This window comes from Habropoda laboriosa, unplaced genomic scaffold, assembly GCF_001263275.1.
Source record: "Habropoda laboriosa isolate 0110345459 unplaced genomic scaffold, ASM126327v1 scaffold81, whole genome shotgun sequence".
Classification (NCBI taxonomy): Eukaryota; Metazoa; Arthropoda; class Insecta; order Hymenoptera; family Apidae; genus Habropoda; species Habropoda laboriosa.
The window spans coordinates 1-18564 of NW_017100194.1; the positions used below are offsets into that span (position 1 = coordinate 1).

General features: G+C 41.2%; 1 protein-coding gene across 1 annotated transcript in view; it reads right to left on the reverse strand.

Moving 5' to 3' along the window:
• Window positions 1-2243: 2243 nt before the first annotated feature.
• LOC108570272 (ankyrin repeat domain-containing protein 6) overlaps window positions 2244-18564 on the reverse strand; it is a 131804-nt gene continuing 115483 nt past the window's right edge. Inside the window, exons 5-10 of the mRNA XM_017932109.1 lie at window positions 6461-6670; window positions 5877-5975; window positions 4094-5284; window positions 3131-3404; window positions 2557-2796; window positions 2244-2407 (exon numbers count right to left, since the gene is read on the reverse strand). Of these exons, the coding sequence (XP_017787598.1) occupies window positions 2244-2407; window positions 2557-2796; window positions 3131-3404; window positions 4094-5284; window positions 5877-5975; window positions 6461-6670 (2178 nt within the window). The remainder of the gene's footprint in view (window positions 2408-2556; window positions 2797-3130; window positions 3405-4093; window positions 5285-5876; window positions 5976-6460; window positions 6671-18564) is intronic.

The window sequence follows — 18564 nt, forward strand, 5'->3', positions numbered from 1 at the left end:
CAACAAAGTTGCAAACCGAGAACGCGTTTGCAACAATGTGCAATTTTCGGGAGCGGCTCGCGGCAACAAAGTTGCAAAACGGCCCGTCGTGCAACAATGTGCAAATTTTCGAGACAACAAAGTTGCAAACCGAGAACGCGTTTGCAACAATGTGCAATTTTCGGGAGCGATTTCCAGCAACAAAGTTGCAAGCCCGATAACGCGTTTGCAACAATGTACAATTTTCGGGAGCGACTCGCAGCAACAAAGTTGCAAACGCGATCTCTCCTTTTGCAACTTTGTGTCGTCCGCGCGGTATTGCGAGTCAACCATAAGTCAGACACCGAAATTTGTTCAAGCCAGTGGTAGAAGTCAACCATATCTCGAACGCTGGAAAATTTTCGCTATTAGCAAGTAGTGCAAGTCACTTACTTCTCAGACGTTCGAAATTTTTCGGTGTTCCTAATAATTTCTAAATAATTTCTAAGTTCCAAATATTTAAATAATGAGTGTTTTGCATAAGGAAATGGATTTGGTGTGCAAGACTGTAAAATGCTGTAAAACAACAATGGTATATTGTAACCTTTTGTAAAATACATTTCGTACATTTATCTTACAATAAATGATTGATTATTTGATAAATAATTGTATTTCTTCAGTTTTCCTGATGTTGAAACTGTTTCCTTGATTCCCGTGGTGGCTTGAAAGTTCTATTTCTAATTTACACAAAAAGAACATTAATTTTCAAATGTTAAATAAAAGTTATAAACAATTTCTAACTAATCTACTGTATGCAATTGCTAATTGAACGCGAAATTAATAAATTAAGCTGTTTTAGTAAGTTAAATCATACAACAAATTTATTTATTACTTTCAATAATTGTAAACTAACATCTAAATTGTTATTTAACAAAAGGCACTAATTATTCTACAATTAAAGTACTTGGAAAGAAACCAGGAACTTCATTTTACTATCTACATTATTAGTAATGTTTAAAGCAATGAAATATTTATTATAATTATTAATCTTAAACTGTTTGCTACATGCAACTATGCTTTAATTTGCAATAACTATTATTAAAAGCGAAAAATTCAAAGAAATTCTATTTTAAAAATCAACTAACCTGATAATAGATACCTCATTTCTGACAATGCTCCGGATGATACACTCGATCTTTCCTCCTATCGTGATTGACTAACTATCAGCGAAGACGCAAGAGCAACTGCGATAGCCTTATTCTATGACCATCGTCTGATTAACAGAGAGACGTCGTAACTTCTCCCAAGTACATCTGCCACTTCTAGTGCGAAGTGTGAAGTTTGCTTCGCCGCACAATATCTTTATATGCGGATTTAACAAAATTGGATCTTTTACATCTGTCGACTTGGACGGTTGAATTGTATACAATTCCTAAACTCATCGCTCTATTGTCGCAGATAACAGATTTTCCTGATTTTTCACACGATCGGTATTTCAGAACGTGAGACATAAAGTCCCACAAGATGATAGACAGACGCATCGTCTAATGGTAGAACATATAACATCGGAAGATTTCATTTGTTATTTAATCTCGTTTATCGTTGCATAATACATCAGAGGTTTGGAACAAGGCAGAGATAACATCTAATTACAATTGTATAAAATTAAAATCGTCGTATTTACTAGTGACATACAGTAATTGTGAAGAAGAAAGGAAGCATGTACATATTATAATACATGTACATAAATAAATAGATATAATTTAACCTAATTTTGTGGTACATGGCAATCTATAGGTACATTATGTTTCCTGTTACAAGGGTGACATTAATGACGCTTTTATTTTTAACAAAACGTAACATACACATTAAAAAATAATCGTCTATATTATACCTTCTTTCCTAGGTCTACCTTCGTTTCTCTCTACGCAAAGATTCTTTAATACTTCACTCCTTTCCGTATGAAAGTTTGCTTTCACAATAAATACACAATCAAGCGGAAAAGATCTCGAAAGTCTTAACATCTTACAATTCACCGTACCTATATTTATAAGTTATTTACAAAACGACAACGTTCTAATCTTCGAAACGAGAATCATTTTGTACAGAAGAAATCTCCTAACGCAACAAATAGCGAAACAACTTACAAATTATACACGTCTATTTTTCTCTCTTCGATTTCCTTAACACCTGAGCAGTAGGTATCGTTTAACTTATCGCGAAACTACGACGTCTTTGGAATTACACGAGAATTCGTTTCCAAATGATGCGTTATAACACGCGTGTTACACGAGGCTCGCGGTTCCAATGTTAATTACGCAATTGTCGGCACCGCGCTCGTAGACCGTGAGATCGTGGTTCCTCGGCTGTTCCAACAGTGCAGCCAGTTGTTCGCCGCTGGGAAATGCGTTCGGAGAGGTTGGAAGGATCACGTCGCATTCCAATTGACCTAAAAAGTAAATAAACAAAAAAAAAAAAAAGAGGAAAAATATGAAAACTGGGAGTAGGAGGTAAAAATAGAAATGATGAATTTTGATATTTGAAGGGGACAGGAGGAATTGTACAATGAATATCAGCGGAGAACGGCAATATTTCTACCTGATAACGAAGGTGAAGCACCTTTACTGGAACCATACATGCGAGTGCTATATCCAGAATCATTGTGTGCGTCATGCAAAGGCGGCGTTGGGCTATAAACCGCATTACGGGACCTATATGGCATTCTGGCGATGCTGTCGTAATGCACGTGCTCTGATATCACTCCTTTTCCAGAGATTCCTCCGCTCAATGCTTCCGGCTGCTCGTCGTCATCTCCTTCGCTGCTCTCACTGTCATTACCTGTGTTTTAATGAACGCATTTTACTTCAATCTTTGGTCAATTTATCACGTTCGCTGCGGCAGCTTCTTTCAAGGACTCTTAATAAATACTTCATTCTTAGTTTACCCTGAAAAGGCTCGATCAGTGCTTATTACGGTGAAAATGGTGGAACAGTGACGGAAGTACTATTACAATTAGCAGATAGCGAAAGGTTCAATGAAAAACGAACAGCACAGGACGAAGGTTTTTTTAGGAATTTTTAGAAATGCTGCAGTAAAATATTCACTGTTAACAGGAATAATTCTTTAAAATCACTCACTATAGGAATATACCTAAGTGTAAGATTATTTATACCTTCGCCACGCCAGCTGTTTCCTACGCCACCTTGAGGTTGGACCCTTTGATTCTGTGAGCACTGACTGTGCTCTGGACTCGTGGGTTCGCTGCTTCCTGAACGCGGACCCCGCCAGCCGTTATGCATGCCAGGTACTTGTTGAAATCGCTTGATCATCTCGTGAACACTGCGTCGCCCTGAAGATCTCCAGTCGTTCGAGGTGTCCTCGTTCTTCCTCGTTACGCTACTTTCGTCCTGGCACGAGTTTATCCCGTGATCGCGAGACGACGGATCCTGTTGAACATTTGGATCGAAGTTCTCCTTAATTCAAAGCAAAATCCCAAGTAACGGAAATTAAAAGAAAAAAGAAATTAAGTTTTTTTCTATTCGTACTAAAGAAAAATAACGATAAGAAATCTTCGTTCCACATGTTTGATGTTTCTTAAGCTGCTTAATATTCATTTTCAATATTAAATTCATCATCTGTTTCGACTCAATAAAATTTCTATCTTCAGCGGTACAATTAAAAAAGAATCGAAACACTTTAGAATACTTCATAAGCTACAGTACGAAACATAAAACCATGCTCTATCCTGTTCAATAAAATCCTCACCTTCACCGTATCATTAACCCTCCTCCTCTAAATCACATTGTAACTTCCATCCTCAACTCTATAATCCAAAAACAAAGAAAAAAGAAGGACAGAGGTAGAGAAAAACGAAGGTAGATAAAATAATTAACCTCGTCTCTAATTCCACGCCATTAAAACCAACAGAGAACCAACAGACAGACAGACAGACCTATCAGCGATGAAAAGAGAAAGAACGATCCGATCTACAGGTCGTAAAACGCGACTCTCTTCTCCCTATGGCCGTGCAGTACCTTTGCGCGGCGGCGCGCAGGGTGTCATTAGGGTCTCGCAGCTTAATCAACACCTCTCTCGTACCCGCTTAGCGTAACTAACAAAAGAACCCCGATTACACACTCACGCGCTGCTGATGGACCTGTTGCCTCGACCCGATCGACGGCGAAGAAGCGGCCCCTAGCGGCGAGCTGCGATCCTGCTTGATCACTCCGTCGAACGTCTCGTTCAATCTGGCAGGCACGTCGAGCACCCTAAGCGTTGACCTCGAGACACCAGAACCGGACGGTAGGTCCCTCATCGACTTGCTTAGCCGTGGTATAGCTGGTATATCAAGATCGTCCAGGCTGCCTCGATGAATCGGTGTCTCGCCTGGTATCTCGAAGCTTCTGTCGTGAGGTCTGTCGTCCAAAAGATCCTCCAACGATCTGGCACGAGCAGGTGGGAACGATTGTTCGTTGGTGAACGACGCTTTATTAGCTGGTCTCTCGCTGTGCCTTCCACGTCCACCTCTCGATAAACGTTGCTGAAGATGTACATGTCTTTCGTCGCACCTGGACCTCTCAGCAGCCACGCATCTCGTCAATTCTGAAATCTGTCCCCTGGTTCTCCTCTCTAGATTAGCCACCTTCAAATCTAGTCTCTCGTGAGCTTGATCTATATGAGCCTTCAGCTCTGCTTTGTCCCTCTCCAGCTTAGCCTCCATGTGCCTGAAGAACGGAGCACAGTAACAGGTGTATCCTACTCCCACCGGTCCCTTTCTGATGTTCCCGGCCAAGTCCAGGTAGTACTGCTCTCCGCGACCCAAAGGATCCGGTGGTAGGGAGTCCAAACGCGGCTGTGGAAACGCTTCCGGATCGGGATAGTAGTGGCAACCGTACGGGGACCACTGTCTACCCATCACGGCCTTCTCGAAGTGGACCTTGTTCTGCTTACCGGACGATTTGTGCTTCTTTTTCTCCTTCTTCGTGCAACTGTCCCTACTGCCGCTGGTCCCACTACCGGTCTTCTCTCTCTTCTTCTCGCTCTTACCGACCACGTTGCTGCTGCCACTGTTCTTCCCGTCGACCTTGTCCGCAACCGGCGCAACCGCCGCCGCCTCCTCCTCGCGGCTCTTACTACGCGTTCTGCTCTTGCTTCGCGCTTTACCGATTATCTCCAATATCTCCGTCAGGTTCTTGCGCCTCGCGATGTCCTTCGCCGTTTCCCCCTGTTTGTTCCTCAGGCTACGGTCGCAGCCAGCCTCCAGCAGGATCCTCGTCAGCTTCCGACGTCCCATCGCTGCTGCGATGTGCAACGCCGTGTCGCCGTTCTACGTTTCAAAAAGATCGTCGGTCAGTCGTGCTACTCGTGTTTCTCACTCGAGGTTAGGTTATAACCGTTTTTGGTTTCGATGCTTTTGCTCGGATGTACACTTTTCTCAGATACCGCGAACCTTTTACGATCGGTGCGAGGAGATATCGGGATGAACGGTGGAACGGGAGTTCGGCTCGTTTCTTTTTTTCTTTCTTTCGTTCGTTTAGGTCTCGAGGATAGATTCTGGTTAAAGGGATTAGAGAGTACGAGGTGGGTATCGAGACTGGGTGGTATTCGTATGAATATTTAATGGTGGAAACTTGTATTTGACGCGTTTAATGTCACCGGTGAAGTTTTACGTTCACGCTTATAAGTATTTATGTATTCGTTTATTTAGAATGTTGTCTACTTCTGGTGATCTTATTTTAGGAATTTCATGGGAACCAGTTAAAATGAGCTATTCGTAACTGTACAGTTGATTGCTTAAACAGTTACATATATATATCTTCGTATTGAAACACGTTAGAATAAATGACACTGAACGCTGTTTCATTTTTTCCCGTTGTTAGTAAGAAAATAAAAAGTTCATACTTCCAATCTGGTCTCACCTTATTCTGATCCGATACCCGACACAGCGCGGAGATCAAAATCCTCGTCACTCCGGCGTGTCCGTACCTGGCAGACGTATGCAATGGCGTATCTCCATACTGAATTAAAAAGAAAACCATTAAATCATTCTTCTTCAACAATACACCTATACTAAACACCTCTTCAATCATTTCACACAATCCCCAGAGTCCAACAAGATCGAACGAGGCGGAATAACAGCGTATCGACTGGACCAATTATATTTATAACCCTTTCGCTGCGGCAAACTTCACTATGTAACTTGCGTGGCAGATTCATACGTTTCACAAAAGTCTCAAAATTACCTTTTTTAAAATTTCTTTTATCCAATTAACGTGGAAGAGTGCAGAGTATCGAATCAATGCTTAAATTAACACAGAAGTGTGCCAAGAGGCTTCAAAATCACGATACGAAGAAACTTTCAAAGCGCCTATAGGCGCCGATAGCAGTGAAAGGGTTAAAGGCCCGTTAAATAGCGCTAAAAAGCTTCGCGAAGCCCAGCAGAAGGAGGCGGAGCGTAGAAATAATGAAACAAAGAGGAAGAAATAGTCGTGCTGTTACTCACGTTGTTTTGAAGGTCGGGATTGCAGCCCGCCAACAGGATCTCGCGGCAGCTTTGGTTATGGCCGTTTTGGCAGGCGAGGTGGAGCGGTGCGAATCCGGCGAGATTCCTCGTGTGCAGGGGTGCACGTTGTGTCCCGAGGGCCTTCGCCAGGGCGGCCACTGTACGGCTGTATCCACGCCAGGACGCCTCGTGGAGAGCTGAATTTCCATGCTGAAACACGCGCCGACCGATTGATGGTAGGAACGACTTTGAACGCAGACCGGGGATGATATCGATCGATCAAAGCTCTCGTGGCTTGTCAGTCTCGATCGACAGGGGGAATACCGCCGCCGGTTTCAGAGAAAAAGAAGAAGAAAAGAAGAGAGGATACTCGCTGTCTCTTTCTATCGTACACCGTGCGGCGTGGAGCAGGCCTCTACGACGGATCAGATACGAAATCGGGCAAAACGACGACGGATCGTTAATCACCCGTTTTCTCTATTCCCTGGTTGAATCGTCGACCTCGTCTGTAATCGTGGCTGTCCGCCGATCGATCGGTAATGACGATTAATTGATTTATTTCGACGAGCCAAGATGGTGAAAACGATGGAGTACCGAATTTAGGGTAGTACTGAATGGGTGATTCGTGATTCAGTTTTTTCTGCTGTTTCCACAGTGGTTTTAACTGGGGGTGACGTGGTAATTTGTGTAAAGAGAATTTCACAGGAGTTGTTAAATTGTAATTGGTCTATAATTTTTACGTGTAATTGTACTTCACTCGTATTTATGACTTTTACGTCGATCGAACTATTATTATTTCCCTTATAAAATCACGGTGGATCGTATTTTACAGCGTCGCCATTTCCCGCCACTTCATCTCGTATTCCACGCGATAAAACTATATTTGCAGCCTGGTAAACATGTCAATCCGCGGGGTTAGAGCGTGTACCAAACACGTAAATGTCCAGAAGGTAAGACCGGCTAAATGGAGACGTGAAACTGTTCGAACTATGGCTCGGGGAACCCAGTCAAGCTTATCGTGGGCGGTTCCCTTCAGGGTGGGTAATGTCGCGCACTACATCACAAAATGTCTATTCAATTTAGATCAGTCCGGTGCGTGCGCTGTTTCGTTCGCCATTCGTCCGGATAAACGTCGTCGATATGCCGTTTTGTAGATTCGTGTCTCGAAACGATCCCATTCTTATTGCATTTTTCCACTTTCTCTGGGATTACGACGTTGCTACATTCTGTACTTTTATAAGTGGAACATTTTGCAACAATTTAAATACTCGTTGCTTTTACCGTTCGAACTTAGGTACAGTGGAATGTTCAGGAATTTGAGTGCGTTATACTTAATAATGTTGCAATTGGAAATTGTCTAATATTTCTAATCCAAAGCGTAGAAATTTCCCAGTGAACCATTTTAAACGATTTCCTGAAAATCAATGAACGCTCGACGAAAAAGATGGATAATCACGGTGTCAAAACTTCAATGGGAAACAACTCGTGTGGTGCACACACCTCTCTCGGTATTCCAGGCCCTCGATTTTCTTTCTTTGCACGGGCAATTTGCCGCCGGTGTCCCGCGGCGAGAGACCCAGCCCACGTATTGGTTTCATGCGGTGACGTCGATGATCCCTGCGCCGCCATATTACCGTTTCCGCGGAGAGAAAGAAATTTCCACGCGTCTCGAAGATGAATTTCACGCCGTTGCGGTGGTACAACATACGCTCGAGAACGATCGTTTCTCGTGTTTGTTCGTACCTCGACAGTTTATCCCGTGCGAGACTCGGGCAAAACGACAAATATTGAACTGTTCGACTCAAGAGAGACTCTTGGGCAGAAAATTAAAGAGGACGAGATATTATTGTCATAACTATAACGTAGGGTTGTTTTAAGAATGATCAAAGTTTTCTTACCGTAATTCATAATTTTTGATTACACTGTCAGAGTTAAGATTAGACTATACTTTGTTTAATAACGTTTGATTACTAAAATTCTGGTTAGAAGAAACGCAGGAGATTCTAGGCAATCTTCCTAACAAGATAAATCTTGGTTCGGAATGATCAAAGATACGAAAATTAAAGAAGAACTTCGCAAATAAGTCGAAAGGAAGTGATTGAAAAGAAATGTAACAATTATGTACGACAAAATGTACGAATAATTATATCAATAAATATGTTAAAACAATAATTACAATTTTCTGTTGCAATACTTACTCCCTTGAATCATCTTCACTACGCAACGAATACTAACATGCACACTTGACCCAACCTAACGAATGTCAGTACATAAATCAAAGGTTTCTGCACAAGTTAACCCTACGCAGTTATTAATTGCGTACAAAGTTCAATGGATAAATGTTCCCAAGAGTTTCACAAAACCAAAAGGAAAAAAAAAAGAACTCTCTCTCCCATTCCCAATCGCTAAAGGTAATTTCACATCGTTTTAAAAAAAAAACACCATTACATCGGAGACAAGCAGCAAAACGACTATCGCAAGAAACGACAGAAACACGAAGCAGAGACGCGGTAGCAGTGGCTGTCAATAAAACACCGCCATTAAAAAGCCCAACTGGTGGAACAGCAAAAAGTCACAGGTAACCCTACCGCTAATTCTAGCCACGACCAGCCAAGCAGTTCGTTAAGGCCATCAGGTTCTAAATCACATGGAAAGACGGGCATACACACACGGAGAATGTCTCTGTTCAACTACTGCGGCGGCAGGCGTACTTGCACAGCTTCCTCATTCATACCATGCACAATCGTATTCAATCGTATTCAGTCAACGATACACTCCAAGTATCTCTAAATGAATTTTCCCCCGTTTCATCTAAACGTTACGCGAGCTACGCGATAATAACAGCCTGCGTGTTGGTTAAAGTTAGCTGTATAAGCTCTCCCGCGTGTATGATTTATTATATATTTATTCAGGCTGTTGAACCCTCCCCCTCGTATGCAACGCCGGTCTGTGTTCTTCTTGCTTTCACTGTTCTAGGCCTTCGTTGACCCTGAAAGGCGCGATCACGACGCGCCTCTTCGTCGGCCAAAGCCAACGTCGATACCTATATACACGTGGACAACGACGACGACGACGACGACGACGACGAGTCAGGATGGGTCAAGCGTGGCCTTTCGAGGCGACTGCTCTCCACGGGGTCACCACGATGCTATCGCTCAACCGGAGGAAGAACGTTGTTCGTCGAAGCGCGTGGACGTACGTGCACGCTCTTCTCTCAGACCTCCGGAGGACTCGGAAGTCCCCGGCGAGAACGGCCATGCATCATCCGATTTTTCCAATGGCGATTGTTCCTCGTGTATTGTCCCCTGATGTTCGTGTGAGCAGTTCCTTTTCTTTTCTTCGGGATGGAAGGTTGATTAATTCGAGATAGGTTAACCGTCTCAGTGCTATCGGCGGCTATAGGCGCTTTGAAAATTTCCTCGCACTGTGCTAGCTATTCGAGCCTTTTGGCACACTTCTATATTAGTTTAATCCTTAATTTCACGTTAATATAATAAAAGAAATTTTAAAACGATACGGCCAGAAAAAAAGAAATTTTGCAGCCGTTGTGAAAAATTTGCCGCAGCGAAAGGGTTAACAAGTCTTTTTGCTTTTTAACGAAAGTTAAATGTGGAAAGATTGTGGTGGAATACTTAATCAGAGATTGTTTAAAAATTTTTATCACGTCAGATTTTTCAGATCGAATTATCGAGTAATTAATGTTATAAAAATAACAGTGCGCACAAAAAGAAAATAAACGTCAGCAGTTGGTATCTGGATTAACTTGTAAAGGGAGAGGATTTAAGGTAAACTCGCCATTGACAGGTCTGCAACAGCCAGTTACAACAGCTCCAAGTGCATAACGTATTGTCATGGTGACTGCTCGAACATCGAGAGCGAGATCGTGTCGGAATGTAAGCCGTAAGAATTTCCTGTACAGTTCGCGATGATTATCGAGAAGCGTGTTCACGCTGGCATGGGCAGGGACAATTTCGTGAACAAATTACATAATAACATATCCCCCTCTTCTTACATCCTTCTTCGAACTATCCTTCCAATCAAAATGATTCCTCCATTTAAGCAAAATTCCTCTGATGAATATTTAAAGAAAACTATCTCTTCAATCGTTCCAATATAAACATAATCCTTCGTCTTGATTAGAAAATATGCAACATTTTTCATATAACGAATGTGATAGCAGAATGTCAAAACACTTTTATTTAAAAAAATAAAGCAGACGTTAAAGAATTCGAAGTTTATGTTACCAATCCAGTGTTCAATTAAACATTATCCACTGTTCAGCGTAATAGAGTTCAGTGTAATCACTATCGAGGAGGCCAATTGGAAAATATTATTTTTCAAAAATAATGAACGAGATCGATAGATTACATTATACAACTCCTTTCTCTACTAAAAGTGTCTTACTTCAGTTTAACCTTAGTATCTCGATATTCTATCGCCGCGTCCAGTATTCGAAAAGTATCAACATCCATTAGCTGGCTCGCATCGTCAACAGTTCCAAGCCGTATCCTATTACCTGCTCGTCAGTTCCTATGTTCCCTAGAACATTACACCTTTATTCCGTCAGGACCATCCATCTATCGGGACACGTTATGCGTAACAACCGGTGAACTTCATCAAAATCTCTGATCGACTCTCGCTGCAGGCTTCCCCGGCGAACGATTAAGAAACTTCAAGAAGACTAATCGCCAAAGTGAGGTCCTCAAGAACTGAGAGCGTGCCTGCCTGGAAAACCCTTAACAATCGCCACGAGGCTTTCAGTGCCATCAGCTAAAGGAGTTTCGAGCCTGGGTCTCATTTCCTGCTCGTTAGGTCGCGGCTTTCATGCTGGTACATTATGCCACCGATCAGGCGTCGTCGGTTTCATCGATCTAGCGGGACGTGCCGCGTTTACAGACGAGAGGATTTCATCGAAACGACGAATTTCATGCTATAATCCATCAACTATCGATCATCCGCGTGTATTTATGTATTTACGCGTCGATAAAAAAAACCAACGCGAAGGAAAATTGTGACATGTTCACCGATGTTATCAATTTGAGGAATTTCTTTTACAATTACAAGATGGTTGTTTAGAGTTTTGTTTTAGAGAGATCAATCACTGTTACGAGCGTAAAAAGTGAGAGTGTTTATTGGGAAAAAATGTGGTTTGAACAAATTGCCGCGAGGTTTCGCGTTGAATTTATATACGCTTGAATGAGAGTCGAAGAAGAGTAATCGCTGTACCGAACCTAAAAGTAAGAGTATCTATTTAAAAACACTTATAAATTGCCGCTGAAGTTCGTTTTGTAATTTACGTTGCATCGATTCCATCGATCTAGCGGTACACGTTACGCATGACAACGAGACTGAACTTAATTAGAATCTTAGATCCAATTTGTCTTGCGTATGAACGACCGGGAGTCTTCGACAAGACTAATTGCTTCTTCGATTCTATAAATAAGAATGCCTGGGAAAGTGTCTAACAATAACCGCAAGGTGCATCCGTGAAATATTCAGGTTTGACGTGAATTCAGCAGACAGATTGAAAATACTGGAAAATTATTTCACGTTCTTTTATCCTTTTGGAAAAATTTCTTTTAATTTTCTTATTTTCTCTTATTCCTGCTTAAATCAAAGAAACGTTTATTTAAACGCTTCACACTGCGGAATATGTCAGCACTGTTATCAATTTTAACGAGTACAAGCCTTTTATGTCAATAATATCAAAGCACCATCCTCAGAGAAAAGGAAAATCTTTTCGAAGCAGGAACCTAACCTCAAAAGAACATCACTAAAACATCAACTATAAAATGAAACAAAAGAAACATCGATTCATACTCTTCACACTACGTCAAATTTCAACAATTTAATAATAATCTCAAAACACCATCCTTAGAAAAAGAAAAAATCTTTTCGAAGCAAGAACCTAACCTCAAAAGAACTTCACTAAAACATCAACTATAAAATGAAACAAAAGAAACATCGATTCATACTCTTCACACTACGTCAAATTTCAACAATTTAATAATAATCTCAAAACACCATCCCCAGAAAAATGCAAAATCTTTTCGAAGCAAAAACCTAACCTCAAACGAACATCACTAAAACATCAACTATAAAATGAAACAAAAGAAACATCGAATCATACTCTTCACACTACGTCAAATTTCAACAATTTAACAATAACCTTAAAACACCATCCTCAGAGAAAAGGAAAATCTTTTCGAAGCAAGAACATAACCTCAAACGTACATCACTAAAACATAAACTACGAAATGAAAGAAAAGAACAATTGATTCTTCACCGACGATAAAGAAGCAAGAACATAACCTCAAACGAACATCACTAAAACATAAACTACGAAATGAAAGAAAAGAACAATTGATTCTTCACCGACGATAAAATTTCACCAATTTAACAACAATCTCGAAGCACCATCCTCAGAAAACGGGAAAATCTTCTCGAAAGAGGCGTCACAAGTCCGTCCCATCTACCAGAGACTCTCGAGTCCCATTTCCTGCTCATCCGCAGCACAACAAGAGCAAGAAGAGAAGGAGGCAACAGAAACGGGCTACACGCAGCCAAGAAAGAGAACGCAACGCAGAAGAACGAAGAAGAACGAAGACTCGTATCACGCCTTTATTCCGGCCGCGCATCGATTCGATCGATCCATCAGTGGGTCGTATCGTGCGTAATAACGAGACGAGATACGCGGCGGTGGACGCGTGTACTACGCGCAACGACGCCCGTGTTGCGCTCGACCGCTCGCGCCAGCGTCGCGTGTGCCACGGTTCATTGACCAGCAAGGCGTCTGCCGTTCGCCAGCTACGGCCAGGTTCCTCTTCCCCTTTCGCTCCAGCTCGAATGCCGGCTCTTCCTTCCATGGCTTTTTTCCCTTTGTTGCTTGCGCGCTCGCTCTACACTCTCTGTAAGCACCGGCCCCCAGACGAGAGAGCGAGCGTGCGGTTTGCCCAGAAGAATAAACCACAATGTAGCGGAGTCAGGGGCGGACAAGGCGCGAACCTATCGCCTCTCCATGCTGACATTCTTCTAATTTTACCCCTTGCCCACACCATCGCCGTCCCACCCTCGCGATCTCGCACCAGGCCACACGCTTCCTCACGAACCGGTCGGCCAATGGTATTTAGCCTGGTAAATTTTAACGCGCGATCGGCTACGCGATAATCAGACCCCAACTCTCCGCCTTTTTTTTCCTGCCCTTTTGTTCCTCACGACGAGGTTAGCTTTCGAGTTGCGTGAGCAGCTTTCGTTTGGCTTTGCCTTTCAGCTCGGGTTCGTTGATCTGGGCAGTGGGTTTGTGTGGCGTTACACGCGAAGAATGCACGGTTTTCGGATTAACCCTTTTCTTTGTACTTCGTTTATTTCGAGAAGAGAATTTTGGGTTTTTTGAATGTTTGGGGAGGAGGTGACGAGGAGAGATCCTTTGGTCCAAATAATTGCGTTATGTACGTTGATTTTGGAGAATTTTGGGTTTTTTGAATGTTTGGGGAGGAGGTGACGAGGAGAGATCCTTTGGTCCAAATTCGTATTTTTGTGAATGTAATTGACAAAGTAGAAGCTAGACAGACAATTGTTTTATTTATTAAATATTACAGCGAGTACTATATTTTGGGTTGATTTATATATTTTTTATAAATTGGCCAAGGAGTAAGTAAGTTGGTCTTGTAAATTTGGACTTTCTGTGGCTCTTTTAGGAGCGGTCCAGTCATCCGACACGAGGAGATCTGGAGTGAAAATGGGACACGGTTTAATGGCTGCTTTGTTTGAGATGTAGAGGTATATGGTCGAGATTCTGTGTCGACAAGTGTTTCGTGGGAATGTTTTCGTGACAAAGATCATTCCTCGAATCTTTCGGGGCTTAGCAAGATTTTGAGGAATTTTGTGTTCAGCGAATAGCAAAAGAGAGAATTGCAATGAACCGTAAAAATTACGGTTGAAATTAAAAAGGAACACAAATGCTTCGATGCAATCTAGAGATTTGCAAATAGATAGTCCACGCTTCGTCAGATAAAATCATAATTTTACGTCTAACAAAAATGTTTCGTAGGAATGAATGGAATTCAGGTGATTAGAGTAAAATTCGTACTTTATCTATCTCGAATTTTATACCAGTTATACGTGTAATAGTTGCACAATGTACGTAACAAATCAGTTTAAGGAAGAAAGAGGTGAGTTAACAGGAGTTTACGAGTGGAAAATTTGTAGGAAAAAACGAATCTACCAGCTGTACGCTTAATTGATGGTAAGAATGGCCGTCTAACGGACTCTGTCCGATAGGCATCTGACATCTATAAACAGTCACCTGGAAATCCCGTGTGTTGTAATCAGACCAGGCACGTCAAAACTCTGTTCCTCTGATTTATGAACGGGTGTGTATCGATGCAATTTTGTTTAAACGCTACCCTCCCCGATCGGTGAAGAGATATTGTCGGTCGTCATATTTTTAGCAAGAACGTTTTAATACCGATTCATTAAATCTTTGAGAAAATGAATGGCGCGAGTGATTCTGCGCGAGTGTGTGCACCATTTATTAAGGCGAGGCTTGTTACGTCTCTCTTAGCCGGTGAAAGATCATTTTGGAAGATATGGTAATTTGCCCTGAGCGTTTCAGTCTATTTTCGAAAGATTCTCCGCGTGAGTTTGTTGTTTTTCAGAAATTTACGAAGATAGGGTTTTCTGAAGATGAATCTTCAATTTTGTGAAAATGAGGAATTTTCAATTTTCCAAAGAATTCCAGAGAAAAGTTCAGAAGATGTTAAAAATTTTCGAGGGGAATTCTTAAGTAATTTTCAGAAGACTTCCAGAGATTAATTTTTAATTTTCCAGAAACCTCGACAGGAAAATGTGTAATTCTAAAAATATTTCCAGAGAGAAATTCTTAAATTTAAAAAAATTCAAGATAAATTCTGAGTTTCCACAAAATGTTCAAATTCAATTTCTCGAAGATCTCCAAAGGCCTTCTTCTCGCTTTCACTGGACCCTTGATTATGGAAATCGTATTACAATACTCCTCTAATATGCACATCATCGCGTTACACGTCGTAGAAGAAATCAATCTCGTATAATGTTCTAGGGTTAAGTACACGTTGTTCGCGTAAATGTAGCAAGTTCAATGGCATTGTACATCGACGTGGGGACGCGGCAACAGGATCTGACGAATGCAAAAGGTAGATTCCTTGATGCGTCCCTGACACGTACCACTTGGAAAGCCGATCGGTGGCTTTGTAAAGAGGATCCTTGCTCGCGGCATTGTTGCATGTGCATAATATGCACCGGCCATTATACCAACTCGCGCCACGAACGTTTCCCTTCGGCTACATCGACAGATTTTTGCGTGGTTATTAGGAAGGTTCAACTGCTCAGTTTGAGACTTTCAAATTCCAAAATTTTCGAGCTCTGAATCTCTCAAATTCTTCAATTCTGAAAATCTCAATCTCTGGAGCTCTGAAACTCTCAAATTCCCTAATTTTCGAGCTCTGAAACTCTCAAATTCCCCAATTTTCGAGCTCTGAATCTATCAAATTCCCAAATTCTGAAAATCTCAAACTTTGGAGCTCTGAAACTCTCAAATTCCCAAATTCTGAAAATCTCAAACTTTGGAGCTCTGAAACTCTCAAATTCCCAAATTCTGAAAATCTCAAACTTTGGAGCTCTGAAACTCTCAAATTCCCAAATTCTGAAAATCTCAAACTTTGGAGCTCTGAAACTCTCAAATTCCCCAATTTTCGAGCTCTGAATCTCTCAAATTCCCAAATTCTGAAAATCTCAATCTCTGGAGCTCTGAAACTCTCAAATTTTCCAATTTTCGAGCTCTGAATCTCTCAAATTCCCAAATTCTGAAAATCTCAAACTTTGGAGCTCTGAAACTCTCAAATCCCCAATTTTCGAGCTTTGAATCTCTCGAATTCTCAAATTCTGAGAATCTCAAACTCTGAAATTCTCAAATTTCTGAATTCCCAAATTCTTAAATATTCAAATTCTCAAACTACAGAACTTCCGAACTCTCGAATATTGAAAATTTCGTTAAACTACTCAGCACGAACGTAACTCATAAATCACGTGACAAAAAAATTCAACACAGTCGATGCAAAAAAACGCAAAAACAACACGATCTAAGAGGCAGCGAAAAAATATATATAGGAGAAGTGAGGTCGCTCAATCCAGTAGGTGCGATATCTGATCGGTGGCGAGATTTAAAATACACACAGACACAGTTTCTTTCGCAACCGCAACTCCTTCGCGGTTTTACAGCCACCGGGAGAATTCAGATCGTTTCCAACCTGGATGTTTATTCGTCGTTTGGTTCCCCTTCAATGATTCGAGAACAACGACTAGCCGTTTGGCCACGCTTTATTACAAGACGTTTCGCCTCTGTTTATTCGAACTAAATTCGAACATTGGTCGAAAGTGTGACTGTACCAGAGAGAAAAGAAAGAAAAAAACCAACACAAAACATTTCTGCCATAAACTTCTTATTTCAACCTACTCGACGATGTTTGCGAACTTTTTCTGTTCGATTGACGAATAGCTGTTTAACTTTGACTGTACAAAAAGAAAAAAAAGAACGAACATAAAACCTTTCGTGACGTAAACTTCATATTTAAAGCTACTCGAGAATGTCTGTACATTTTTAGTAGTAATTAGTAACTACTTGTCTCGAAGTGTTTTTAATAACTACATACGTTAATGTCAGCTATTCACTGCTTCAATAATATGTCAGCTGCAAAACGTTGAAATATTATACATAATTTGCATGTGGTAATCTTCAGACTTACAAACAGAATTAAACTTGGAAATGTCGTGGAACGTTATAGTGCAAAAAGTTAAATAAATTAGAAGAATCTTTAATATATCGATACAAAGAAATGATTTCTGATGAAATCAAAATATCTTAGCATACTGGTATGCTGTTGAATCAAAATCAGTAGACATAAAAAGAATAGATGCTAAATTTGACAAAAGGAGTGGATTATTCACGGATGAACCTCGTAAATTTTTCTAAAATTCTCATAATTTTTTCTCTCATACAGGAATAATGCAAATTTCTTCGAATTATTCTTTGCACGCGACGATTTCGAATGTTTTTTTCAAAAAAAAACCGCTTGACTTTCCCGACAAAGGAGCTGCGTTTAGATAGAAACGGTGATCGCCGATCGAAATCGATTCCCCTTTACTTCCATTTGCTTCCGAAGGACATCCGAGTCCGCTTCTTTCCAAGCCAGCTGCGTCGAATCACGGTAAGATTGATCATCGCTGTCCGTCCTGGCACGCTGAAAATTACGGAAACCGATTCCGGTTTCTAAACGCGCTCTGCGCTTCTTCCAGCGGCAAAAATCGCGAAAAACCGAGCAACGCTGCTCTGTGCGCTTCTACCGAGATCACTGCTTCACCGGAGGATCTCCCCTCTCTTTTTTTCCTTTTTGTTTGTACGTCTGTAAAAGGATACTGCTCGCAAAACACTAAGTACAAAATTGCCGAGGTTTACCAGACTTCCTTTATGTTTCCCGTTTTTTATTTCCTAATTGATAGTTGCATCGTCCGCTGTTGTAGTGTCATTTATCATAGTGCAATGGATATGACTGAATGGAAGAAGATGTAAATTAGAACGGAGTTAAAAAACTGTAGAGCTTTTCTCGTGAGAGTAAAGTGTGTTCTTTTTTTTCTGCTGTTGTATGGAGATGCGATTGTGAGAGTAATAGATCTGAAAGATCTGAAGATGTGTTGTTAAACTGTCCAAGTTTCGAATTTTCGAAGATTCAAACTGCGAAACTTTGAAATTATCAAATATGTGAAGATTGGAGGTTTGAAACTCTGAAATCTTGAAATTTGCAAATTTCTAAATTTACAAAAATGCAAACTCTCGAGTTTCTGAGATTCTCAAATCCTCAGACTGCCAAATTGTGGAATTCAGAAATTCTCAAATCCTCAGATCTTGATATTTTCAACTATCCAAACGCTGAAGCTCTGAAATTCTCAAAGTACAGAAACTGTCTCTTTCAAAAACGTAACCAATCTCCACGTGACTTGTACCAAAAGAACTACTGAAATTAACCAACCTCCTATCTCTCCAACCCGTGTATACCAACAACAAAGCCTAACTC